The 26,020-nt window shown below is 37.4% G+C and overlaps 2 protein-coding genes and 1 long non-coding RNA gene across 4 annotated transcripts; 2 read left to right on the top strand and 1 right to left on the bottom strand.

Moving 5' to 3' along the window:
- The first annotated feature begins 240 nt into the window (after nucleotides 1-240).
- On the top strand, nucleotides 241-4,082 carry LOC104240903 (uncharacterized). Of its 2 annotated transcripts, none has more exons than XM_070174284.1 (5): nucleotides 241-362; nucleotides 575-2,221; nucleotides 2,370-3,244; nucleotides 3,346-3,587; nucleotides 3,679-4,082. In XM_070174284.1, the coding sequence occupies exons 2-3, from the start codon at nucleotides 1,820-1,822 to the stop codon at nucleotides 2,436-2,438; spliced, it is 471 nt and encodes a 156-aa protein (XP_070030385.1). In that variant the 5' UTR covers nucleotides 241-362; nucleotides 575-1,819; the 3' UTR covers nucleotides 2,439-3,244; nucleotides 3,346-3,587; nucleotides 3,679-4,082. The 2 variants fall into 2 exon arrangements, 1 of the variants encoding a protein (XP_070030385.1); XR_011407517.1 differs by having other exon boundaries at nucleotides 246-362; nucleotides 557-2,221.
- Nucleotides 4,083-5,794: 1,712 nt separating this feature from the next.
- Nucleotides 5,795-6,178, top strand: LOC138868331 (uncharacterized). Its single transcript, XM_070145882.1, has one exon. It carries the CDS (start codon nucleotides 5,795-5,797, stop codon nucleotides 6,176-6,178), a length of 384 nt encoding a protein of 127 aa, XP_070001983.1.
- Nucleotides 6,179-12,171: 5,993 nt separating this feature from the next.
- LOC104240902 (uncharacterized) lies at nucleotides 12,172-13,195 on the bottom strand. The gene is made up of 2 exons (XR_714571.2): nucleotides 12,941-13,195; nucleotides 12,172-12,673 (listed from the first exon to the last, which is right to left on the bottom strand). It is a non-coding gene; the product is annotated as an uncharacterized lncRNA (long non-coding RNA).
- Between the last annotated feature and the right edge of the window lie 12,825 nt (nucleotides 13,196-26,020).

Below are 26,020 nucleotides of genomic sequence, written 5' to 3'. Positions count from 1 at the left end.
AGGTATGTTCCGATTGAACACTTCATGTAACACATATTTGTTTCAAATAAACACTTTTTTTCCTTTCTGTGCTAGAGGTTCATCGCGTGTAACCAAACGCCGCTGACGTGTATTAACAACCAATCAAAATGTAAAAGCTGTATTATTTTTTCCACGGTGGCATTATAATTAAAATATATCCAATAAAAACAATGCAAAAAAAAAGCCCTAGTATATTCCTCCTTAACGCCCGTATATCTGTAATTCCACTTAACGCCTGTTTTCTTCTTCTTCTCTCTCTAACGAACTGGAAGGAAAATCGAAGAACAAAAATTAAAGAAACTTTTGGTAATTCCTGGATTCTTATGCAGAAGATACTTACTGTAAGTATCAATTTCTCTCGTTGATGAAAAATAACGATTCAAATATGTCTGAAAAGTTAGGGTTTTTACCTTCATGATTTGGGGATCAGGGTTTGAGAATATTCCGTTAATTTCCTATATCCCCTTTTCGATTTCATGAAAATATGTTTAATTTCGAGCCACGTTCTGTCACTATCTCTTATTCATTTATTCAGCTTTGATTCAAATGTCAGAGGAAATTATATTCACAAAAATGCACCATGGGGGCTACTTTTCGGAGATTCCTGTCCCCACTTATGTTGGTGAGAGTGAACTAGCAGGTATGTATCTGGACAAGGACCACTTTTCTATTACGGAGCTGGAATTTTATACTAAAGAAATAGGGTATGCAACTGTCGAGGGCTTTTATTATCAGAATAGTGAGACCAAACAATTTCACTTGGTGGAGTCGGACCTACACCTATTAGACTTAATAAAAGACTTAAAGTATGGAGATAACTTTGAAATATGGGTTAAACATGTTATTGACAATGCTTTACCTGTAGATGGGGAGGGACCTACTGGCTACCTAACTGGAGAGAATGAAAATTTGTTATTAAATAACAGAGATGGTGAGTCATTTAACCTACAAGAAGTTGTTGTAGAAGAGGCAGTTGAAAGTTTGGGAGGTAATTGCACTGGTGTGTTAGATGTAGAAAGTCATCTTTCAGAGGTGGAGAGTAGTGATTCAGATCTGGAAGATATACCTGAAGAGGATGACTCAGATGTAGATGAGGAGTTGAGAACTCTTAGACAAGACAAAAGAAATAAAAAATAGAAGAAAAAAGCTCATGTTACAGAAGAGATTCCTGTTGGAGAGGCTGGTGGTATAGATAGAGGGTTTGAGGATATTGGGGTAGACAAGGCTAACAAATATGCTGGAAAATTGTGGGGAGATGAAGAGTATATCAGTAGCTCTGAATGTTGGAGTGATGATAGCAGGGAGGAGCTAGATGCTGTTAGAGGAGTAGATCTCTACCCTCTAGGAGGAGAAGTAAAAAAGTAAGATATGATGAAGCTTGTGAGGTGGCTGTATTTGAGCTTGGTATGGTATTTGAGAATGTAACACAGTTTAGAAAGACTGTGGCAGATTATGTTGTTGAGTATAGGAGGCAAATTAAACTAAGACCTAATGAGCCTCATAGGGTAAGGGTTAAGTGTAAAACAAGTACATGTAAATGACTGTTGGCTGCTTCTTTGGATAGAGACTCTGGTGATTTTAGAGTCATTAAATATCATCATGTACATAAATGTTTACCTACTAACAAAAATAAGCTTTGCACTTCTAACCTTATTACCAGAAAGTTCAAGGATAGGATAGTTTCCCAGCCATATATATAAGGCTTTGGAAAATTCAAGAGCTGGTTAGAGACAAGTTGGGTCTTTATGTTGGTAGGACTGTGTGTCAAAGAGCAAAACATAAAGTTCTGAAGGAAAATATGGGTGATTGGAAGCTGGAATTCTCAAGGTTATGTGATTATGCAAACATCATCAAGCAAACTAATCCAGGAAGCTCATGCTGGGTTAAAATTGATAGAGAGACTGATCCTGGGAAGAATTTGTTTGTATATTTCTATGTATGCTTTGAAGCCTTCAAGAAAGGATGGTTAGATGGGTGTAGGAAAATCATAGGATTTGATGGTTGTTTTCTTAAGGGAGCTTGTGGAGGTCAACTTCTTGCTGTTGTTGGAAGGAATGGAAACAATCAAATGTTTCCTATTGCTTGGGCAGTAGTGGATCAAGAAACAAAACATAGCTGGAGTTGGTTCTTAGGATATTTGATTGATAACTTAAATTTGGGTACTGGTGAAGGTTTGACTGTAATGTCAGATATGCAAAAGGTAATCTTTCTGAACTTTCTGTTATTCTTTTGTTTCTACACTTCTAAACATTCTGATTTTCTTTTGATTATATTCATATGAACTTTCTGTTCTTCTTTTGATTATACTCTTCTAAACTTTCTAACCTTCTAAGTACTTTATTTTGTAGGGAATTGTTCCTGCCATAATGGAGTTATTGCCAAATGTAGAGCAAAGAATGTTTGCTAGGCATATCTGAAGTAACTGGCATATCAAATGGAGAGGAGAAGCTAGAAGAAAGCAGTTCTTCTAGCTTTGAAGCATTGAGTAAATTAGGTAAGAAGGAAATATGTGAGGATTTGTTACATTATCCAAAGGAAACATGGTGTAGGGCATATTTTAAAGTTCATGCCAAATGTGATATTGTTGAGAACAACATGAGTGAGACTTTCAATTCTTGGATTTTAGCTGCTAGGCATAAGTCTATTATCACCATGTTAGAGGAAATTAGGCATAAACTAATGAACAGACATGTGGATATGATCAATTTTGCTAAAGGATTACAGATATTTCTCCTATGGCAAGAACAATACTAGAGGAAAATAAAGAATACTCTAAGAAGTGTAAAGTTATGTGGAATGCACAAGTTGGTTTTGAAATTCTAGACAATGGATATAGGTTTAGAGTTCATTTGGGAAACAAGACTTTAATTGTAGGCTATGGCAGCTAAGAGGTATTCGTTGCCCCCATGCAGTTTATGCTTATTATAAATTAAACTTAGATCCTGATGAGCATGTAGAGCATTAGTATAGGAATGATACATTTTTGAAGGCCTACAGTTACTACTTTCAACCTATTCCCAATCTAAAGATGTGGCCTGAAAGCTCAAATCCATCAATAGAGCCTCTTCTGCCAAAGCCAATGCCAGGGAGGCCTAAAAAGTGTAGAAGAAAGGCTAAGGATGAACGAAAAAAGAAGTATGGAAAGCTATCAAAGAAGGGTGTCAAAATGACTTGTTCAAAATGCAAATAGACTGGCCACAACAGAAAAGTGTGTCAAACAGGAGTAAGTTTATACATTCTATCTACATATATATCCCACTGTTCTTTTTCCATGTCTTACATGTTTATACATTCTATCTACATATGTTCTGTTGTGTGTTGTAGTCTGGAGTGGGGGATTCTTCACAGCCCAGAGAATCAAATGCCCAACCTAGTCAACCAAGCCAACCAACCTCTGTTTGTGGAGACACTGTAGCTGTTAGAAGAGTTAACCAAAGTAGGGGAGGTGCTGGGAAAGGTAGAAGAGGTGGTGAAAGTGCTGCTCTGCAACTGGAGGAAACAAAAGGCCTAGAACTATTGGGTTTGGTGTATACTCTGACCCTCAAACTGGAAATCAAGTGTTTAATGTATGTTCACTTCTATTTTTTTTCTTCATATTGAACAAATAGTTACTACATTTGGTCTACTATTAATAATTCTTGTGCCTTTTTTTTTTAGCCTGGTACCTCAAGTGAGAGTTCTACAAGGATTCTCAACTATGAAGAGTGCCTCACCAACCAATATTGATATTGGTTTTGTTCCACGGGGCCGGAAATGGAAGGGAAAAGATGCAATCACCACCTCAGAATTGCAACAAATGAAGGCCAACAAAAGGAATAAAGTGAATACTTCATCATCAACAACCAAGAAGTAGTTCTAAAAGTGGATTGTTTTAGTTTTTTGTCTATGTAATATTGAACAATATTGATGTCTAGGGATGATGTTAATTTAGGTCTTTATGCCGTTGTATTAATGCTGGCAAACTTATGGAGCACTTGTGATTTTGGTACCATTTTGTTGGAGTTGCAGCGTTACATTTGAGCTCAATTGAGAGCAGTTTAATAGTAATCCTTGTTGGTGTATGAGCTTCTATTTATGATATTTTATTTCTATGTAATCTTGTGTGCTTGATACAAGAAATATATGTAGAAAAGGTAGAAAGAATTTGTAGTTCTGGGCAGAAAATGAATTGCAAGGTGAAGAAACTACACGATAATTCCTAAGGATAGAGCTCAAAGGAGCTGAGAATAGGATTGAAGTGCAAAAGGAGCGGGGTTTTAAAATTGTATGAGTTGATTGACTTCGTTGGTGAAAGAACTGAACTAGGTTGTTTAAGATTGATTGGAGCTTCTATTTTTCTGTCTGTATACTAATTCAAGAAATGGTATCTACTATCAAGATAGCTGCATTGCCAGGATTAAAAACAGTAAGGAATCAATACATAAGACCATTAAAACAGTAAGGAATCAATACATAAGACCATTAAAAACAGTTATTTACGTGAATGTATGACCAAATATGGAGCCTGTTAAATTTGAGTTCTTGCATTGTTCCACTAGTACAATACATAAGACAAATGTCTAGTCCATTACGAGTTTAGCCGTGCATAAAACTACACGGAACTACACGACCATAATCCAGACTATACACATGAAAATACAAAAAAACGCAAGCATCTTGAATTTGGCTCTTGCCCAATCCCTCTGTTGTTCAGCCTCCTAGCAATTCACTGCTAGAGACTCCATTTGCACTTTAACATCTTTCAATTTATGTTTTAACTTATCCCTTTCTTCTTCAAGTTCTTTTACTTTCACTCTTAGTCGATCACTAATTAAACGCAACATCGCCCGACTTGGTAGTTGCTCCCTCTCCGATGTGATAAGTTCAGCTGCTGCCAACTACCAATTTTAGAAGTCCACCATTGTTGAAGCCACCAACCCATTCTAGAAGCCACCATTGTTGAAGCCTCCATTGTTGAATGAAGAATTCAACCACCAACCACCTTCTTTTTAAGGCTATAAATAGAGCCTTATGTTTTACACAAAAAAATCAATCCAGAGAGATTGAAATACAATCCAGGAAGAGATTGTGAGAACAAAAAGAGAGTTTGGTGAGGTTTTTTTTGTAGAGAGAAATTCTTGGTGTAAATTCTTTGTAATTCTATTCTTGTGAAATAGAGTTGTTTTTCCTCCCAAATAATCTTCATATTGATCCGAGAATCACAACAAGTGGTATCAGAGCCTTGGATTCTGTGTTCATCGAGAAATATCGGAACACTGAAAATTTCAACCCGGATTTATGTTTTTCGAAAACGTGATCTTCGGAGCGTTTTGATCATTTCATTAGATTCCTTGCGTCGATACGAATTCAACGCAATTTTCCGGAGGCCAAACAAAGCTAAAACGAAGAAGTTATGACAATTGTTTTTCTTCTGCCCAAGGAAGAAGATGATGAATAGTAACTGCCCAGTCAGCGCCACGTCATCATCCAGTCAGCATCTAGTCAGCGCCACGTCAGCATCCAGTCAGCATCTAGTCAGCGCCCAGTCATCATAATTTTTAGAAATTTATGAAATAACCCCTGAAGTTACTGAAATTATAAATCTGCCCCACAAGTGCAGTATATTTTCGATTTAACCCCAAAAGTTTGGTGTAAATTTTGAAAATTTTCTGGAGGCCCTATTTTGACCCAAGAAGAGTCAATCCTACCATTTTTCACCATTCTGGACGCGTTGGTAAGTTCCGTTTGGTGAGGTTCTGCTCCAAAATTTTGACCAAGCCATTTTAAAGACTTAATGGAAGAGTCATCATCATCATCTGGAGCTATGATAAAGCTTACTGCCACAAATTACACATTGTGGAGACCTCGGATGGAAGATCTCCTCAGTTATAAAGATTTGTTTGATCCCATAGAAGCAAAGGGTAGGAACCCCGATTCCACCAAAGAAGCAGAGTGGAAGAAATTAAACAGAAAAACTATCGGTCAAATTCGACAATGGATTGACGATAGCGTTTTTCATCATGTTGCACAAGAGACAGATGCGTATGCCCTCTGGGTGAAGTTAGAAGGGATGTATCAAGCCAAGACCGCTAGGAACAAAGCCTTGTTGATGAGGCGTTTGGTAAATTTGAAGTTAAAGCACAGAACTTCAGTTGCCGAGCATACCAGTGAGTTTTAGAGCTTGATAAATCAATTATCGTTGTTGACATGTCGCTCGGGGATGAGATGCAAGCCCCCTACTACTTCTTAGTTCTCTTCCTGATAGCTGGGAGACGCTGGTAGTCTCTCTCAGTAATTCAGCTCCTAGTGGAAATCTGACCATGTCTATGGTTAAAGATGCCTTATTTAATGAAGAAGCCAGAAGAAAGGACATCGATCATGGTGAGTCGCATGCCCTTATTACAGAAAGAGGGAGACAACAAGAAAGAAGTCAAGATAAGAGGAGAGGCAGAAGCAAGAGTAGGGGAAAATCCACAGATGGTAGGAAGTCATCATATATGTGCTACCACTGTGGAATAAAGGGCCATTTAAAGAAGAACTACAGAAAATTGCATAAGGAGAAGGAGCAGTTGAAGCAAAAGGATGGAGATACATTAGTCACTACCCACGGAGAGGTAGCCATTTGTTCCATCCAAGAAGAGACATGCCTTCACATCTCAAGTCAAGAAGAAAACGAATGGGTGGTAGATACTGCAGCATCATACCACGCCACATCCCGAAAAGATTTCTTCACAACATACAAAGCAGGAGACTTTGGAGTAGTGAAGATGGGGAACACTTCTTCCTGTGAGATAGTTGGAATTGGTGATATCAAAATACAAACAAATATCGGGAGTACAATGATATTGAAGGATGTCCGTCATGTGCCAGATCTTCGTCTAAACCTAATATCAGGTATAGCTCTTGACAAACAGGGCTATGAAAGTTATTTCGGAAAAGGCACATGGAAATTGCTGAAAGGGGTTATGATTCTCGCTCGAGGACATATTTGTGGCAACTTATATAAAACTCATGTGAAGGTATGTTCAGACAGCCTCAATGTTATGGAAAAAGAGGCGTCTCAAAACCTGTGGCACCAGAGACTCGGTCACATGAGTGAAAAGGGGATATCAATTCTAACGAAAAAGCAGCTTATCAGAATGGACAAGAATGCTGCTTTAGACCCTTGTAATCATTGCTTATTCGGAAAGCAACATAGAGTCTCTTTTACATTTTCTTCAACCAGAAAATCAGAGTTACTCAGTCTGGTACACTCTGATATTTGTGGTCCCATGGAGGAGAAGTCACTTGGCGGCAATAGGTATTTTCTGACTTTCATTGATGATGCTTCTCGAAAGGTGTGGGTGTACTTCTTAAAGACAAAGGACCAGGCTTTTGATTATTTCAAGATATTTCATGCCATGGTAGAGCGTGAAACGGGAAAGAAATTAAAATGCCTTCGCTCAGATAATGGAGGCGAGTATACTTCCAAGGAGTTCGATTCCTATTGCAAGAGACAAGGGATTCGACATGAAAAGACGGTCCCACGCACCCCACAACACAATGGAGTAGCCGAGAGAATGAACCGGACAATTATGGAAAGAGTCAGAAGTATGATCAGTATGGCAAAGCTGCCTAAGCCATTCTGGGGAGAAGCTGTTCGCGCCGCCTGTTACCTAATCAACTGGTCACCATCAGCCCCATTGAATTTGAGGTTCCAGAGAAAATATGGTCTGGTAAGAATCCCTCATATTCTCACTTAAGGGTATTCGGTTGTTTAGCACATGCACATGTATCCAAGGAGCTCAGGAAGAAGCTTGATGGTAGAACTATACCATGTATCTTCATAGGCTATGGAGATGAAGAATTTGGGTATAGATTATGGGATCCAATACAGAAGACGGTGATCAGAAGTAGGGATGTTGTATTCCACGAAAACCAGACAATTGAAGACATTGAAAAGCCCACAATGTCTTATGAAAGAGGTTCCAGTGCCCAAAAAGTTGGTCCAGATCCACTACCATTGCAGTTTGACACAAATAGCATGGGGGAGCATGAAACAGTACCCGAAGCAGAACAGGAGGATGTTTGGCATGGGGAGGCACAAATCCCTTAGGAAACTACAGAACCATCACAGGGGAACGATGACGATACACCTCCTGAAGCTAATAATCAACAACCTCGTCGATCTGAACGAGGTCAGACTCCATCAACTCGATACCCAGAAACCGAGTATATTCTACTTTCTGAAGATGGAGAACCAGAGAGTTTCCATGAAGCTATATCTCATAAGGATAAAGAAAAATGGCTGCAAGCAATGACCGAAGAGATGAACTCTTTACAGAAAAACAACACTTATGAGATTGTAAAACTTCCACAAGGAAAGAAGGTACTGAAGAGTAAATGGGTATTCAAGCTGAAGAAAGATGGCAGCGGAAAGGTGGTGAAGCACAAAGCCCGGTTAGTAGTCAAAGGATTCCTACAGAAAAAGGGAATTGACTTTGATGAAATATTTTCACCAGTTGTAAAATTGACTTCAATCCGCATCATCCTTGGATTGGTAGCCAGTTTGAATTTGGAGCTTGAACAATGGATGTCAAGACAACATTTCTTCATGGTGATCTAAATGAAGAAATCTATATGGAGCAGCCGGAAGGTTTTGAGGTTTCAGGAAAAGAAAACCTCGTCTATAAGCTTACGAAAAGTTTATATGGCCTAAAGCAAGCACCGAGGCAGTGGTACAAAAAGTTTGACTCATTTATGGTAAGTCAAGGATATAAAAGGACTGCTGCAGATCAGTGTGTTTACATTCAGAGATTTTCGGATGGCAATTTTGTTGTACTTCTACTTTATGTAGACGACATGTTGATCGTCGGACAAGATGCAACAAAAATTAGACAGTTGAAGAAAGAACTCTCTAAGTCCTTTGAAATGAAAGACTTAGGTCCAGCTCAACATATTTTGGGATTGCAGATAACTCGAGATAGGAGAAACAAGAAGTTATGGCTATCTCAAGAAAATTACATTGAACGGGTGATCAAACGGTTCAATATGAGTAATGCCAAACCGGTAGGTGCCCCTTTGGCAAATCACTTCAAGTTGAGCAAGAGTTTGTGCCCCTCATCCAAGAAAGAGATTGAGGAGATGTCTACAATTCCATATTCTTCAGCAGTTGGAAGTCTGATGTATGCCATGGTTTGCACGAGGCCAGATATCGCACATGCGGTAGGTGTGGTAAGTCGTTTTCTTTCTAACCCTGGAAAGAAACATTGGGAGGCAGTTAAGTGGATTTTCAGGTATCTTAAAGGTACTTCAAAATCAAGTCTGTGCTTTGGGGGAGCTGATCCAGTCTTGGAAGGCTATACAGATTCAGATATGGCCGGAGATCCTGATGGAAGAAAATCAACCTCAGGATATGTTTATACTTTTGCAGGGGGAGCTGTGTCATGGCAGTCAAGATTGCAGAAGTGTGTTGCACTATCCACAACTGAAGCAGAGTATATTGCTGTAGCGGAAGCTGGAAAAGAAATGTTGTGGCTAAAGCGATTTCTCCAAGAACTAGGGATAAATCAAACAGAGTATAAGATACATTGTGATAGTCAAAGTGCAATTGATTTAAGCAAAAACTCAATGTATCATTCTCGGATAAAGCACATCGATATTCGCTATCACTGGATACGCGAAGTGATGAATCAACAACTGTTGAAACTAGTGAAGATCCATACGAAGGAGAATCCAGCAGACATGTTAACAAAGGTGGTCACTCAAGAAAAGTTAGAGCTGTGCAGAGACATAGTTGGAATAACTTTCAAATAGTAGCTGCGTTGGAATGCAGCTGAAGGGGGAGAATTGATAAGTTCAGCTGCTGTCAACTATCAATTTTAGAAGTCCACCATTGTTGAAGCCACCAACACATTCTAGAAGCCACCATTGTTGAAACCTCCATTGTTGGATGAAGAATTCAACCACCAACCACCTTCTTTAAGGCTATAAATAGAGCCTTATGTTTTACACAAAAAAATCAATCCAGAGAGATTGAAATACAATCCAGGAAGAGATTGTGAAAACAAAAAGAGAGTTTGGTGAAGTTTTTTTTGTAGAGAGAAATTCTTGGTGTAAATTCTTTGTAATTCTATTCTTGTGAAATAGAGTTGTTTTTCCTCCCAAATAATCTTCATATTGATCCGAGAATCACAACACGATGGACCCGTAGATGGACCATCAAACCATCTAAAATAATTACATCCACCATTTTCCTAACAACAAATGCATTCACATTACTGATTAATAAGAAACAAAAAGCGAAAATTTTCATAACCAATGAAACTAGTTACTCACTCTTGAAATTCTACAACCATAAAATCGGCGGCCTAGGTTTGTTGGGGTGGTCGAGGTCTTCAACTTAGCATAATCACCGCAACAACATAAATCAGGGTCCTCTGCGTACACTGAATTTTGCGAATTTTGCGACATTTGAATGTTTCAAATAGGAGGAAAAAGAAGAAAACGAGATAGAGAAGATTCAGCTATGAGAAAAGAAACAAGAAAATAAAACAAGATGTACACAGCAAAGGAAGAAGAGTAAAGAACAGAGGAAGAAGAGTAAAGAACAGAGGAAGAAAGAAAAAGAGAAACGGGTCTCATATTGAGAAATTAGGGTTCTAATTTAATTTGGGAAGGGATAGATCCGTTGGGCTAGTTGACGTTAAAATTTTAACGTTGGGAGAGTCAACAGTCAGCATAAATTTATCCCTTCACGCGCCCAACAGAGGTGCATTACACTTAATGTGCCATGTCCCGCAAAAGTGTTTATTTGAAACAAATATGTGTTACATGAAGTGTTCAATCGGAACATACCTTTAATAAGGTGTCCAAGAGGAAAATCGGGACAAGTTTAGGTGGCCGTACATGATTTTCGCCTAAAATATATGTTCTGTATAACAACATCTCACTATAACATCCAAAAATATTCAAAACAAACGAGGCTGTTATGGAGAGGTTTGATTGTATCTAAGATATGTACAATAGTTATATTATGTAAAATTTAGTGACTTTACCGTTATATATAGAGGGTAAAAGCTAATTACTTTAATGTCGCAAACAATGATTTTGTGACTTTACTGTTATAATGAGTATTCTTCAGTTGCCATATGTAACGGTAGGTCTTTCATTAGTTTCGGAGAAAAAATAAAAAAAGAATGTTGTATTGGTTGGATATTCAGAAGATTTTATGTTGTGCGCTGACAATATAATGAATTCAAAATAGTCTGGTCTTGTTGACACTAAAAGTTCAACATATATCAATTTTTATGTATGTGAGGCAAAGGAAACAGAAGCTTCAATCTTGAAAGGATAGTTAGATGGTCAAAATTCCAATTGGACAGCGCTTCTTCTTGCACTAATAATCCATTGGTTAAAAGGTTAGAATTTGAAATCATATGTACATCTATCGTTCAATTGTATCAACAGCAATGTATGTGAGGCAAAAAAGACAGAAGCTTGCTCTTCTATAGTGGCGGCAAAATGGTTAAAAGAAATAGTTATCCACCTATTTTATTCATTAAAAATCGGTTAGATAATGAATTTTTTGAAAACGGGTCAAATATAGAATACACTAAAAATTCTCTCAAAAGTGATCATATTCAAGAAGTCATGGATTATATGGATATCTATATCATCCACCGATTAACCCATTTTTTATCCGTATTAAATATGAGTTGGATCGGATAATTAAACCGTTTTGACCTGTTCATATATATATATATATATATATATATATATATATATATACCCGACCCGCCCTTTTGCCACCCCTACGGTCTTCCACAAAAAATATAATGGTCATGAGGTTAAACTATAGTGTTACATCTAATGTTCAGTTAGATCCCATCTTCCTGTCTAACTATGTAAAAATAAAAAACAGATACTGATCCTCAATCAATAAGTTGATGAAATTTTGTGTTGTATGTAACAACAGATACTGGAGATTACAGCTACAACACAAGAGTCACAAGCTTTAGAAGAATTAATACATCAGTTCTGAGAAACCAACAACAACAACCCAGTATAATCCCATTTAGTGGGTTCTGGGAGGATAGTGTGTACGCAGACCCTCTCCAGACCCCACTAAATGAGATTATACTGAGTTGTTTTTGTTGGTTCCCGCTAAGTTCTGAGAAACCACTTGCAGAATAATCATAATCACAGCTATTTTACTTTTAATAAGGGGAATAGAACAAATTTCGATCAAACATTTACATAAGCTTACACAACCTCTTTCATAAGTTTAATGAAGCAATATCCCCAAAACTGTCCGGGATCTCCATAAGCTTACACAACCTCTTTCAAATATACAATGTTTCTTGAAATGTATAAATATTTGCAGGAGCAGCTTTCATCCCACTGAGCCTTGAGTCAAAGCATTAGAATTTCAAACCCAGATAGCGCATTTCTTCTGATTTATGCTACTAAAAAGATAGTTATTCCAATATTCATGCTGGAAATATAATCAAGCAGTGTCAAATTGATGGATCTGCAAAATTTACCCTTTGTGTTTGAGTAGCTCTTGGCATCTCCTCAGTCCATCACTAGGATCATGTGGATTTATGATAAAATCACTAACATTTTTACCTTTTCTTTATTCTGATTTATCTAAAAGGCGGATGTTTTTCCGAATGATCAAAGAAACTTCCAGCTACAATTAAAGAAATGAGTGGACAAAAGGTAAGTATTTAATATCTGATTGATTTTCGTTTTTCTCGTAATTTTGATTTATGTCACGGACTCACTGTACAAAATGCTTATTTGACATATCTGACAATTCTTATATCATAGATTGGTTAATATTGTAGGATCGCGTATCGGTGTTCTAAACATGCAACGGAAGATAAAAACAATCATAGGCAGAAATTTTCGTGTTTAAAAATTTATTTACATGTCAAAGATCGGATCTAAGACGTACCTTCTGAAGAGAGTCTCGTTTTTTAAATTTCTTCGATAGTGCGAAGACTCTATGCGTATCCACACCGAGACTGGTCCTTGCTATCAACTCCTTGATCAATGAAATCTCGTGAACAAATTGAATGAAAATATTGTGTTGAAATTTTTCTCAAAAATCTCAACTTAAAGATAGAAGAACAAGAAATAATTTTCTTGTACTAATATTTTCTATCTTGGTTTTATATTGCACTATTACTTTCTCAAAGTAATTTTTCTTCTCAAGAATGACTCTCTTGCTTTCTTTACAATATGTATAAGATCTATATGTCTCTTATTCTTAATTAGGACTCACACACACACACACACACACACACACACATAAATTGAATTCTACAACTTAGTCAACATTTTAAAATAAAAACATGTAACTCATTTATGGAATTCAATTCTAAATTGAATTCTATAACTTAGTCAATACTTGAAAATAAAAATGTGTGACTCATTTATGGAATTCAATTCTAAATTGAATTCTACAACTTAGTCACCATTTTAAAATAAAAACATGTAACTCATTTACGGAATTGAATTCTACTTATTAATATTTTTCTATTAAAAAATTAACTCCCATATCAAATGGGTTGAAAATTGTAGACAATACCATAATAACTTTCCATGTTAATTAATCCAATTCAAAATTGAATTTACTAACAAGACTTTATTAATATTGTATATAACATCTCTTATATTAAATAAGTGCTAATTATATATATATATATATATATATATATATATATATATATATATATATATATATATATATCACATATATATTTTAATCAAGAGATATAATTTCGTTTTTCTATTCCAATTAGAATATTTCAATTTGTTCACAATATTAATTATATCCTCTGTGCTAGCAAAGAATATAATAATATTTCATTTGGATTAATAACTAAATTTATTTGACTAATTAAATTCTTTAATTTAATTATCAAATAATAAAGCAATTAATCCTTTAGCAAAGATCAGAACACTCGTTAGTGTGCGACCCCATAGGTTCAATACTAAGCCGGTAGTAAATTGATCACATCAATATACTAATCAAGGGTGGCGTCTAGCAACACTCCTTAACGACCGGATAGCATGAAGTATACAATTTACTCTCAAGAACCTTTAGAAGAATAATGTATTAATTCCTTCTGTCATTATAGCTCTGGGTCACCCTAGGATATGGTTCAACTGTCAAATCCTAATAGGCGACCAACTATGTATTCATGTCAAAATATAATCAACCATTGAATGACCTAAGAAACTTTTTTCTTCTTTCATTCAATCACCCTGGCCAAGGTCTTAATTTGGTCGATTATAATTCATGACAACATGGAGCTTAAACTCATTACCAAGAGTTGACATATTCCATCTTGATCAATCACTAATTCTACAAGTATTTAATCATACCCAATATCCTTTCAACTATCGCCCTAGGGCCATATGTGTCTAGTATCAAAGTACAATAAATAACTTGTCAATTACTATGATGATATCAGGTCAAAGGAAGTTCTTACATCACATTCTTCCAGAGAATATCCCATTGACAATTTATGGTAATTTTAACCATTAGGAATTATCCAATGATCGATTCAATGATCATATCTCTATATGCATCATCTATCTATGTGATTTAGTTAATGAGATCAACTAATCTTTATCCTATAAAGATGATCACATAGATATTGATCTAACCGGATTATTAATGTCCAAATTAATAATCCTATGATCAAGAACAAAATTTAGATTAAATTATAAGAAACTTCACTCTCATTATCATGATCTCCATCACACTGTCAAGTCTCAAAATTTAATCAAGGGCCTTATCAAATTAATCAAGCAATTAATAACAATGATAAAAGAATATCAAATGCCATATATATTTTATATCAAATAATATATATATATATATATATATTATATGAAATAACGTTCACAAAATAATATGTTCAAATCATCAAATATGACATTGGATCTAGGACATATCTAGTATATCCCTAACAAATATGTCATTTCAAAAAAGCATCAAACGTTTCAAAACTACACGGGAATAAACTAAATTTGAGATTCTCTGAATTCCAAAGTGAAAAAAAAAGTCATTAATAGAAGAATCACATGTAGAGCTATATATGTTACTTATAAGGAAATAGATCAATTTTCGCCAAGGACTCCTTTAACTCAAGCTTGTCTTCTCCTGTCATTTCCGAAATATATTCCTTAATCCTTAGAGCTGAATCTTCAAGTTGAGAATTGCTTTCCAGTGCGATAGACTTCAATGAAGTAATATCCCCAAAACTGTCGGGGATCTCCTTAATCTCAGAACAGTATAGTAATTGTAGTTCCTCGAGCACAGGAAACGATTCCTCTCCAACCTGCCATTCAGAAAAAGACACCCATGCCAACTTTAGCGATTTGAGACTGTGGAAGGTGACTTCCACTGCGTTCCATGGTTAAGCTGTCTAGACACAGTTCTTGAAGGTTGGGTAATCTCGCAATTCTTGATAGTGAATCGGATGTCAGATCAAACCATCTCAGCCCCAATCTTTTCAAGCTCGAAGGGAAGTGAAAATCCCACTGATTTGCATTGTGCCAATTGAGGCCAAAATATGCAGAAACTTCTTCAAGTTCATTAAGGACATCCAATCTTGGAAAACAAATCTGCTCTTCTGTTGCATCTAATCTGAAATTCGTTGGCATGCCAATGCTGAATTTAAGGCTTCGAAGATTGGGAAACCTTTTGAATATCTCCTTTCTGTCTTCCAAACAGAAAATGGTGGGCTCATGTAATATTCTCAAATTCTCTAACTTCGACTCCTCTTCTAACACTGTTGGTTTGTCGATGGTCGGTTCAAAGAGGAAAAAAACTGTTCATTCTCACATGTCGTAGCTTTGGAAGACTCCAAATACTAGGTGATATTACCGTTGTTGATGACACATTATGCACCACCAGAGTTTCCAGATTCAAGAGGTTTGCAAATGATGGAGGGAAAGCTCTTGCCTTTATTTGAATGATTAAGCACCTCAAATAAACAAGCATGCCTATTTCATTCAGCAAAGAATCTGTCAATGTTATATACGGCAGCTCCAACCTTTTAAGAAGCCTCAAGTGTCTTAGGTGATAGTTTTCAGGAAGCTTGTCATACATGCCTACCACCTTCAAAGAGAGAAGGTGTTTAACATGGCTGAACTAGGCAAATTTTTTTTCTAAACCATCAAAATGAATGGTCATTCCCAGTGGCATCAGATCTGAAGAAGAGGATGGATCACTTGAACTTACAAAGCCAAACAACTTTTCCTTTTCAGCTTTTCTCAAACAAAAATCATGCACAAGATCATGAATTTTGATACTCGGGTCCCTGATACCTCTCTCATTGAAAAGTATTACCAAGCTACTAGAAATTAACTCATACACATAAGACTCCGATACTTCTTCCACACTCTTCATGGCATTTTGTTCCACAAACCCTTCGGCACTCCATAAGGCATTCAATTGAGAGATTCGAATATCTTCGTCCTTTGGGTAGCTTGCGAGGTAGAGCAAGCATGGCTTTAGGTGATCCAATAAATGGTAATAACTTAACTCTATAACCTCCATCACCTCCCCTTCATTCTTAAAGGATTTCAAATTATTTAAAACTTCCATCTTCGCAATGACTCCACCGATCATATCAAGTGCCAAAGGAAGCCCCTCACACTTTAGGGCTATTTCTTCTCCAACATCCTTTAGTTCGTCAGGGCAGCTTTCTTCTCCAAATACCTTCTTCTCTAGTAACTCCCAACTTTCTTCTTGTCTTAGCAATCGAAGGTTAAGGGGATCACTATGACGTTTTCCATGCAAAGCCACTTTCTTTTCTCGACTTGTTAAAATAATTCTACTTCCTTTCTGAAAATCCTAAAAAGGCATTGTTAGCTCGTCCCATGCTTTAGTATCCCACAAGTCATCCAAAACAATAAGGTACCTCCTACTGTGCAGCTTTTTTCGAAGCTCATCATAAACGTCAAAATCCTCCATAAACTCCGCATCTAAACCAATGACTTGATTAAAAATTTTATGCAACACCTTTTTGCTGTCATACTCTTGGTCGACTGTGCACCATGCACAAATATCGAAATGACTAGTAACTGACTTATCATTGAATACTTTGTACGCAAGAGTAGTTTTACCTGCACCAGGCATTTCAATGATCGAAATAACATCCAGCTCTGCTAGTCGATTGGTAAGCTGTGAAATTATCAAGTTTTTCTCCTCCTCAAAGCCTACAATTATTTGCCCGACTTGCTTTTTTGATGACTTTCTCTCAACTAGTTTGTTGGGAGAGTTTACAACAATAAGACTCATGTTTTCCTGTACCTCTTCCTTGATAAGTTTGATCTTTTCTACAGTATCAGGTAGTAAGTGTTGGGATAAAAAATAATCTCGCCCAGGAATAATATCCACAGCAAATAATAATAACACAAGAGAGTAACAATGATATCAAATATTTTAGCGGGATAAAATACAATACCCGAGTGGAGCAATATTACCACTATAATATTACAACTCAGTAGTGTCAAGAGACTACTACAACTTTAAAAGAAATAACACTCTTTATTTAAAACACCTCACTACAATATTACTACCACTCACTAGTTATCTCACAGACCACAATTTGTGGATTACTCTCACTGCTTTATGCTTCTCTCGTTATTTTGGTGTGTATCAAAAGAGAAATGGAGCCTGCTATTTATAGAAGATCAGAATGGTTTATTCACTGTAATTTGCAGTGCAAATTACCATCGGTCAAAACATGTGTTTGTGACTTTTGAAATTTGGCAACTTTTTCTAGCCGCCCAACTTGGAAAATCTTTCCAGCCACCCTATTTGACTTCTGCAACTTTTTCATCTTTTTTCTTTGTTTCATCTTTTTTATGGGTCCTACAAATCTCTCCCTTAATTTTGATTTTTCTTCTTCATTCCAATTCTTGATCTCAATCTTTGAAAATCTTCAAACTTAAGAGGCTTTGTGAAGATATCTGCAACTTGATCATGAGACTTCACATATTTGAGCCTGACTTCCTTCTTGGAAATGCACTCTATGATGAAATGATACCTTATATCTATATGCTTGCTTCGATCATGATATACCGGATTCTTGGCGAGTGCCTGTGCAGATTTGTTATCAATACAAATCTATGTAGCTTCCATTTGTGGCAAATTGAGCTCCTTTAATAATCTCCTTAGCCAAATAGCATGACAGGTACATGATGTTGCTGCTATATATTCGGCTTCACAAGTTGAGAGAGTAACAATGGACTGCTTCTTGAACTCCAAGAAATAACAGAATCACCCAAGAAAAATACAAAATCAGTTGTACTTTTTCTATCATCAATAATCACTATCACAAAATCCCACAAGGTTGAAATCATTAGAAGAAGAATAAAATAACCCAAAATCGATCGTACCTTTTAGGTAACGAAGAATTCTTCTAGTGACCTTCAAGTGAGTAGAGGTAGGAGCCTCCATGAAGCGACTTACTACTCCAACTGCAAAAAGTATATCTGGTCTGGTACAAGTCAAGTACCTCAAACTTCCCACAAGACTTTTGAAGAATGTGGGATCCACTTTTTCTCCTTCATCAAACTTGGATAATTTTGTCCCACTTTCCATCGGTGTGTTCACGCGGTTGCAATCGAGCATGTTGAACTTCTTCAATATCTCCTTTGTATAGCTTTCTTGAGAGATAAAAATTCCATCCTCCATCTGCTTCACTTCTAGGCCCAGGTAATATGACATGGGCCCTACGTCTGTCATCTTGAACTCACGGGACATATCTTTCTTGAAAACTTCAAACAAACTTGGGTTATTACCCGTGAAAATAAGATCATCAACATAAAGACAAACAATTAAGATATCTCCATTAGTATGAACTTTAAGGTAAAGAGCATATTCATGGAGACAACGAGTAAACCCATTGTCTTGAAAATACTTGTCGATGCAACTATTCCATGCTCGTGGGGCTTGCTTTAATCCATATAAAGCTTTCTTCAACTGCAACACTTTATCTTCATGGTTTTTGACCACGAAGCCCAATGGTTATTCAACATAGACTTCTTCTTCAAGATAGCCATTTAAAAAGGCTGACTTGACATCTAGTTGATGAATCTTCCACTTCATTTGCGCCGCCAAAGAGATCAGCAAACGAATAGTCTCCATGCGGGCAACAGGTGCATAGACTTCTTCGTAGTCAATGTCTTGCCTTTGCTTGTAGCATTTAGCCACAAGTCGTGCCTTATATCTCTCCACATCTCCATCAGCATTCTTCTTTGTCTTGTATACCCATTTCACTCCAATTGCTCGATGACCCTTGGGAAGAGTTGTTAACTCCCAAGTGTTGTTCTTCTCTATTGACTCAATCTCCTCCTCCATGGATTGTCTCCACCTTTTGTTTGTAACAGCTTCATCAAAGTTCATTGGTTCACTATCAGCAAAGAGACAACATAAAAAATCAAAATTAGTAACTTCTTTTGTGTCCTCATAGAGCTCTTGAATGCTCCTTGTCTTTTGCGGCTGTTCATTTGAACCTTCTTGAGAAGAGGGAGATGCAACATTTGTTGGAGAAGAAGGTGGAGTTGTGTCCTGCACAGGTTCCACGGTCTCCGGTTCTTCTTCATCACCAAAGTATGGAAGAAAATCATATGAAGTTTCTTCCTCAGCTTCCCAATTCCATGCCAGTTCTTCATCAAATTCAACATCACGACTTACCACTACCTTACCGCTGCTTGGGTTGTATAGCTTGTAGCCTTTTGAACTCGTATCATAGCCAACAAACACATGCTTGACATTTCGATCGTCAAGCTTTGCTTTCTCTTGATGTGGCACATGAGCATAGGCCATGCTCCCAAAGATTCTCAAGTGCTTGACACTTGGCTTTCTTCCACTCCATGCTTCTTGAGGGGTTTGATCTCTAACATTTCTTGTTGGAGACCTGTTATTCAAATAAACTGCACAAGAAACAGCTTCGGCCCAAAATTCCTTAGGCATACTTTTAGCTTTCAACATACATCTAGCCATATTAAGAATCGTTCAATTATTTCTCTCTGCAACACCATTTTGTTTAGGTGAATAAGGTACCGTTAGAGGGCGACGAATTCCATGAAGTTGAAAGAAGTCGTTAAATTTGTTTAAGGTGAATTCGCCTCCTCTATCGGACCTTAGAGCTTTAATTTCATAGCCACTTTCTTTCTCCACAAGTACTTTGAATTTTTTAAAAGCAACAAAAGCTTCAGATTTTTGGTTCAAGAAATAAACCCAAGTCTTTCTACTAAAGTCATCAATGAAAAGCAGAAAGTATTTTCTTTTACCAAAAGAAGGTTGATTGATTGGTCCACACACATCAGTTTGGACAAGCTGGAGCGGCTTGGTTGATCTTGACATGGCCTCCTTTGTAAAACTCCTCCTTGCATGCTTTCCAAGAAGACAAGCTTCACACAATTGATTGGGATGGTTAATTGATGGTATCCCATGCACCATGTTCTTTTCTCCCATTGATTTGAGCGCTTCAAAATTTAAGTGCACAAATCACATGTGCCAACACCATGATTCATCTTGCACATTAGCCTTCAAACACTTTGCATCAATTGTTTTAAGATTCAGAGAAAACAATCTATTCTTTGCTATATGCACTTTAGCAATTAGAATTCCACTTGAATCTCTAAGCCAAAGATGCATATTTTTCATGTGGATGTCATATTCCTTTTCAAGAAGTTAGCCCAAACTTAAAATATTACTTTTTAATTTTGGTACATAATAAACATCTTGAATTAACTTGTGACTACCATCTTTACAGGAGATCAGAATCGTACCTATCCCTTAGATTTGAACCTTTGAGGTATCTCCAAAGGACACATTACATCTCACTGTTTTATTGATCTCCACAAACTTCTCTTTGCATCCACACATATGATTGCTTGCTCCATTGTCCAAATACCACGAGCTGCAATCATCTCTGTCTTCTTCCTTGAGTGTCATCAACAACGTTGACTCATTTTCTTCTTTCTTGTCGTCAACAAGGTTAGCCTTTTCTTCAACATTGCTACGACATTTCCAAGAGTAATGGCCAAATTTATGACAATTATAACATTCAATTTTTGATTTGTCATACCTTTGTCTATTATTTTCTTGGTAGTATCCACGTCCTCTTCCTCCTCTTTGTCTACAACCACGACCTCTAAATGTTTCGTGGATTTTAACTTCATTGTTGAAGTTGTTACCATTACTTCTTCCTCTTCCATGACCTCCTCGACCTCGGCCTCATCCTCGTCCGTTTCCTCAATAGCTTGTTTCACCTCCATAATCCTTGAAGGATGCCTGAGTTTTAAGAAGTTGCTCCGATAGCACTTCTTGTCTCCTTTTGATCTTTTCTTCGTGGGCCTGTAAAGAACCTTCCAATTGCTCCACCATCATAGAGTCTAAATATTTAGATTCCTTAATAGCACACACCACAAAATCAAATTTAGGTGTTAAAGTGCGAAGGATATTTTCTACCACATGGACATCTTCTATGTCCTCCCCGTATCTTCTTAGTTGATTTACAATAGCCTTCACTTTTGAAAAATAATCTGAGATGCATTCGGATTCTTTCATTTTTAAAACTTCAAAATCAGCCCTTAGAGTTTGAAGTTTTACCTTTTTCACCTTGTCAACTCCTTGAAGAGAATTTTGTAAAATCTCCCAAGCTTCCTTTGAGGTGGTAGCATCTGCCACCTTCTCAAACATGGCATCATCCCGACCACACTTGCCGAGCACCAACGTACATTTCATCTAACCTTCATTATTATCTTTTAGGGCTGACGAGATCAATATAAATGGTAGACCTAGATCATGGACAACCAGCAATAAAATATGACGGCATGAACATACATAGCAGGGGATGACCAGACAATCAAGAAACTACATATAAGGTATGAGCTACCACGCTACTATGAAAGACTATACAACAAAAACTAGCCGACAAGGCATACCAAACTATACATGAGCCGACACCTGTCTATGAGCCTCTAAAAGAACATAAGTGTTGCAACATAGCCGGAACAGGGCCCCGACATACCCATAATGTCTATAACAAAAATTGCATACCAAGACCAAGGCAAGTCCGGAGAAGGGATCTCGCCAATCACCGCTGAACTGGACAGTCTACTGTGGTGGGGGAGCTGCACCTGCCTGTCTATCAGGACCTGCAGCACGACATGCAGCGTCCACAAATAAAAGGACGTCAGTACGAATAAAGTACTGAGTATGTAAGGCAAGGAACCATAAATACGATCAGTAATGTAAGCAAGGATAGAGAATATACAACCTGTAACATCTTAGTACCTCTGAGGGCTACTTACATGAAATGCATGATACATATGTATAAATACATAAACCTTTAAAGCATTCGCCTCTGTGGGCATCATCATCATCATATCGTACCCGGCCATAATAGGCTCGGTAAAAAAATGTACCCGGCCATAATAGGCTCGGTAGAATCGTACCCGGCCACGTGGAGCTCGGTAAAACCCAACTGATCAGTGGTTGCACAATAGGTGTCGTACCCGGCCAACTATAGCGTGGCTCGGTAGAGTAAAATAGATACATATATATAATGCATGCTCGACTCATGGAATCACATTCTAAACCTTTCGGAGTGACGTAAGGTCGGTATCCTCTGTACACGTTATTAGGACTAACTCTTCACTATGAACCTTATAAGAATTAGGAAGTACCAACAACATTGATAACATAAGAATAAGAGAAGCAACATTAACATCAATCGTTCCATAAGAGGGAAAACAATGTAAGTACTGCTAGCTTCTAAGAGTAGAGTATCTTGGAAGCTCGTTCATTACATTATGTACAATCGGAGTCGTGCAAAAGAAGGAAAGGGATAGCCTCACATACCTTGTATATACTGCCCCAATCTCAAGCTATGCAATTGTCAAAACTCCTTAGTCTACAATAAGAGAAACGATACTATCATTATCATTTAAGCGTCATAACTATTATGTATCGACCACAACCTATTTTACGATGAAACGGACAGCACCTCCCCTATATATATGACCTCACACCATTCAAAATAGTCACCAAACAGCCCAAACAACATCAATAATAAACATATTGAGCCTCCCAATATAGTCCACACACAGCCTAATCACTCCATACATACGACGACCACCATAGTCGTGTCAAACAACCTGGAAATGTTACGAATAACTATCAGCCCATAACCCTACATATATATGGTGTTTATCCACACCCTTCCTCCTCCAAAACTCCACAAGATAGTAGTAAAATACGCAGCCCAACAACAACGCAAAACAGTCCACAAAACAATAACATTACTACCAAGCCTTTCGATATATATCTCACAAGTTCTAGCTTCAATGGCTTAGCCGCAACTTGGATAATCTTAAATACATATAGAGTAAGAGGTTCCTTACCTTTATACAGAAAGAACAACTCCAATTTGACCTTAAATTTCCATGAAATATCCCTCCAATGCTGCCACAACAACAAAAAAGCGAAACTAGCGATCAATTAGTGTTTTTCGGCACTAGAATCACTTTAGAAGGCTTGAAATCACCTAGGATTGATATTAAGAACATGAGGGAGTATTTACAGAACATAAACCCTTTAAAACAACCTCCCACACGAGCTGGAACGACACAAAAATGAGCAACAACAAGAAGAACAAGAGACTTACTAGCGCCACGGAATTCCCGACACTTTATTTGTGTTGTTTGCCCTTTTTTGGGTCTTGAATCTTGAGAGAACCTTGAGAGGATGTTTCTAGGGTTCTAAGGTCTGAAAATAGTTGGAATAAATGACTTAAAACGGGTTGGAGGCATCCTATATAGGTCCAAATATATTAAACCGCTTTAGTGGGCCCCATAGAGAGGTGCTTGGCACAGTCTCGCGAAAACGTGAATATCTCTCTACTCCGAGATCGTATCGATGAACGGTTTAATGCGTTGGAAACTAGACTCATAGATATTTAATTTGGTTTGTATATCACCCCGTAATTCCTTGTAAATTATGAGAAAATATTAGAAACATTTGACCTAATGTTTAAGTAAAATTATGAACCTAAGTTGCGACAACTTTTGTCGACTTTTGTTTCATAACTCGTTTGACTTCAAGACTTATGATACGGATATTATATGATTAAAATACCTTAATAAATTACCTCTTGAGTGTATTAAGCACCGCTAGATTACCTGAAAATACGAGTTACAACATCCTTGATTCGTTTAACTTCTAATACTGGTTAATCACCCTTATACACTCTTGTATCACTTAAGACCAATAGGATTGACTTCTTATCATCTCAAAGATAATTCCTTCTTGGATTTATGTTAACTAATATATGGCATGAACTAACACATGTGGATATGGGTTGTAACACCCTCCCCCCCTTAGGAACATTCGTCCTCGAATGTAAGGGTTTATGGGGAGTTTAAATCATCGTGGATTCCAATGGAAATTTCCGATCAATTTTCCCCTATAAAATGGTCACTAGCAAAACTTGCAAGTAATTAAGCCCAACATATGGCTTCACAAGGCTACACAAAGCATTATGCATATTTACATTATCTACATATCACCATTTTGTATTAAGGAGGAGTATTCTCAAATTATTGCTTACCTCATAGAGCCGTTTCACCTTCCAATGTATCCTGTCTTCCACCAGCATCCTTGTTATCTTCATTCTGGAATAAGTAAGGGTATTTAGACTTCATCTCCTCTTCTGCTTCCCATGTCATTTCTTCCATATTTTTGTTCCTCCACAATACTTTGACGGAAGCTACATCTTTTGTTCTCAGCTTGCGGACTTGCCGATCTAATATCGCCACTGGCACTTCTTCATATGATAGGTCCTCTGTAACTTGTACATCTTTGATAGGGACGACTCGAGAAGGGTCTCCAATACATTTTCTCAACATAGATACATGGAATACCGGGTGGACAAATTCCAATTCGGATGGCAATTCTAACTCATAAGCAACCTGTCCAATCCGTCGAAGAATTTTATACGGCCCGATATACCTTGGACTCAGCTTACCTTTCTTCCCAAAACGCATAATACCCTTCATTGGTGAGATCCTCAGGAAAACCCAATCACCAACCTCAAACTCTAGATCACGACGTCGGACATCAGAATAAGATTTTTGCCTGCTTTGTGCCGTCCTCAATCGCTCCTGTATCACTTTCACCTTCTCAATAGCTTGGTGAATCAAATCTGGCCCATATAATTCTGTTTCACCGACTTCGAACCATCCAACTGGTGATCTACATCTCCTCCCGTATAGTGCCTCGTATGGGGCCATTTTAATACTGGAATGGTAGCTATTGTTATAGGCGAATTCTATGAGTGGAAGATGATCATCCCAATTCCCCTTAAAATCTAGAACACATGCTCGTAGCATATCTTCCAGTGTCTGAATGGTACGTTCAGCCTGTCCGTCAGTCTGCGGATGAAATGCAGTGCTGAGATTTACCTGTGTGCCTAAACCCTTCTGGAAAGACCTCCAAAAGTTAGCCGTAAATTGAGCTCCTCGGTCTGATATAATAGATATGGGCACACCATGAAGCCTAACAATCTCCTTGATATACAACTTCGCATAATCTTCAGCCGTGTAAGTTGTCTTCACTGGCAGAAAATGGGCACATTTTGTAAGTCGATCAATTATCACCCAGATGGAGTCAAACTTATGATAAGAGCGAGGTAATCCAATAATGAAGTCCATATTAATCACCTCCCACTTCCAGGTCGGAATCTCTATATTTTGAAGCAATCCACCGGGTTTCTGATGTTCTATCTTTACTTGTTGACAATTGGGACACTGGGCTACAAATTCTGCAATAGACTTCTTCATATTATCCCACCAATACTGCTCCTTGACATCATGATACATCTTTGTCGAGCCGGGATGGATGGAATATCGGGATTGATGAATCTCATTCATAATCTTCTCTCGCAACCCTGCCACATTAGGCACACACAATCGGCTCTGGTATCTCAGTGCCCCGTCT

This window comes from Nicotiana sylvestris, chromosome 5, assembly GCF_000393655.2.
Source record: "Nicotiana sylvestris chromosome 5, ASM39365v2, whole genome shotgun sequence".
Taxonomy (NCBI): Eukaryota; Viridiplantae; Streptophyta; class Magnoliopsida; order Solanales; family Solanaceae; genus Nicotiana; species Nicotiana sylvestris.
This window is presented reverse-complemented; position numbering and strand designations above follow the sequence as displayed.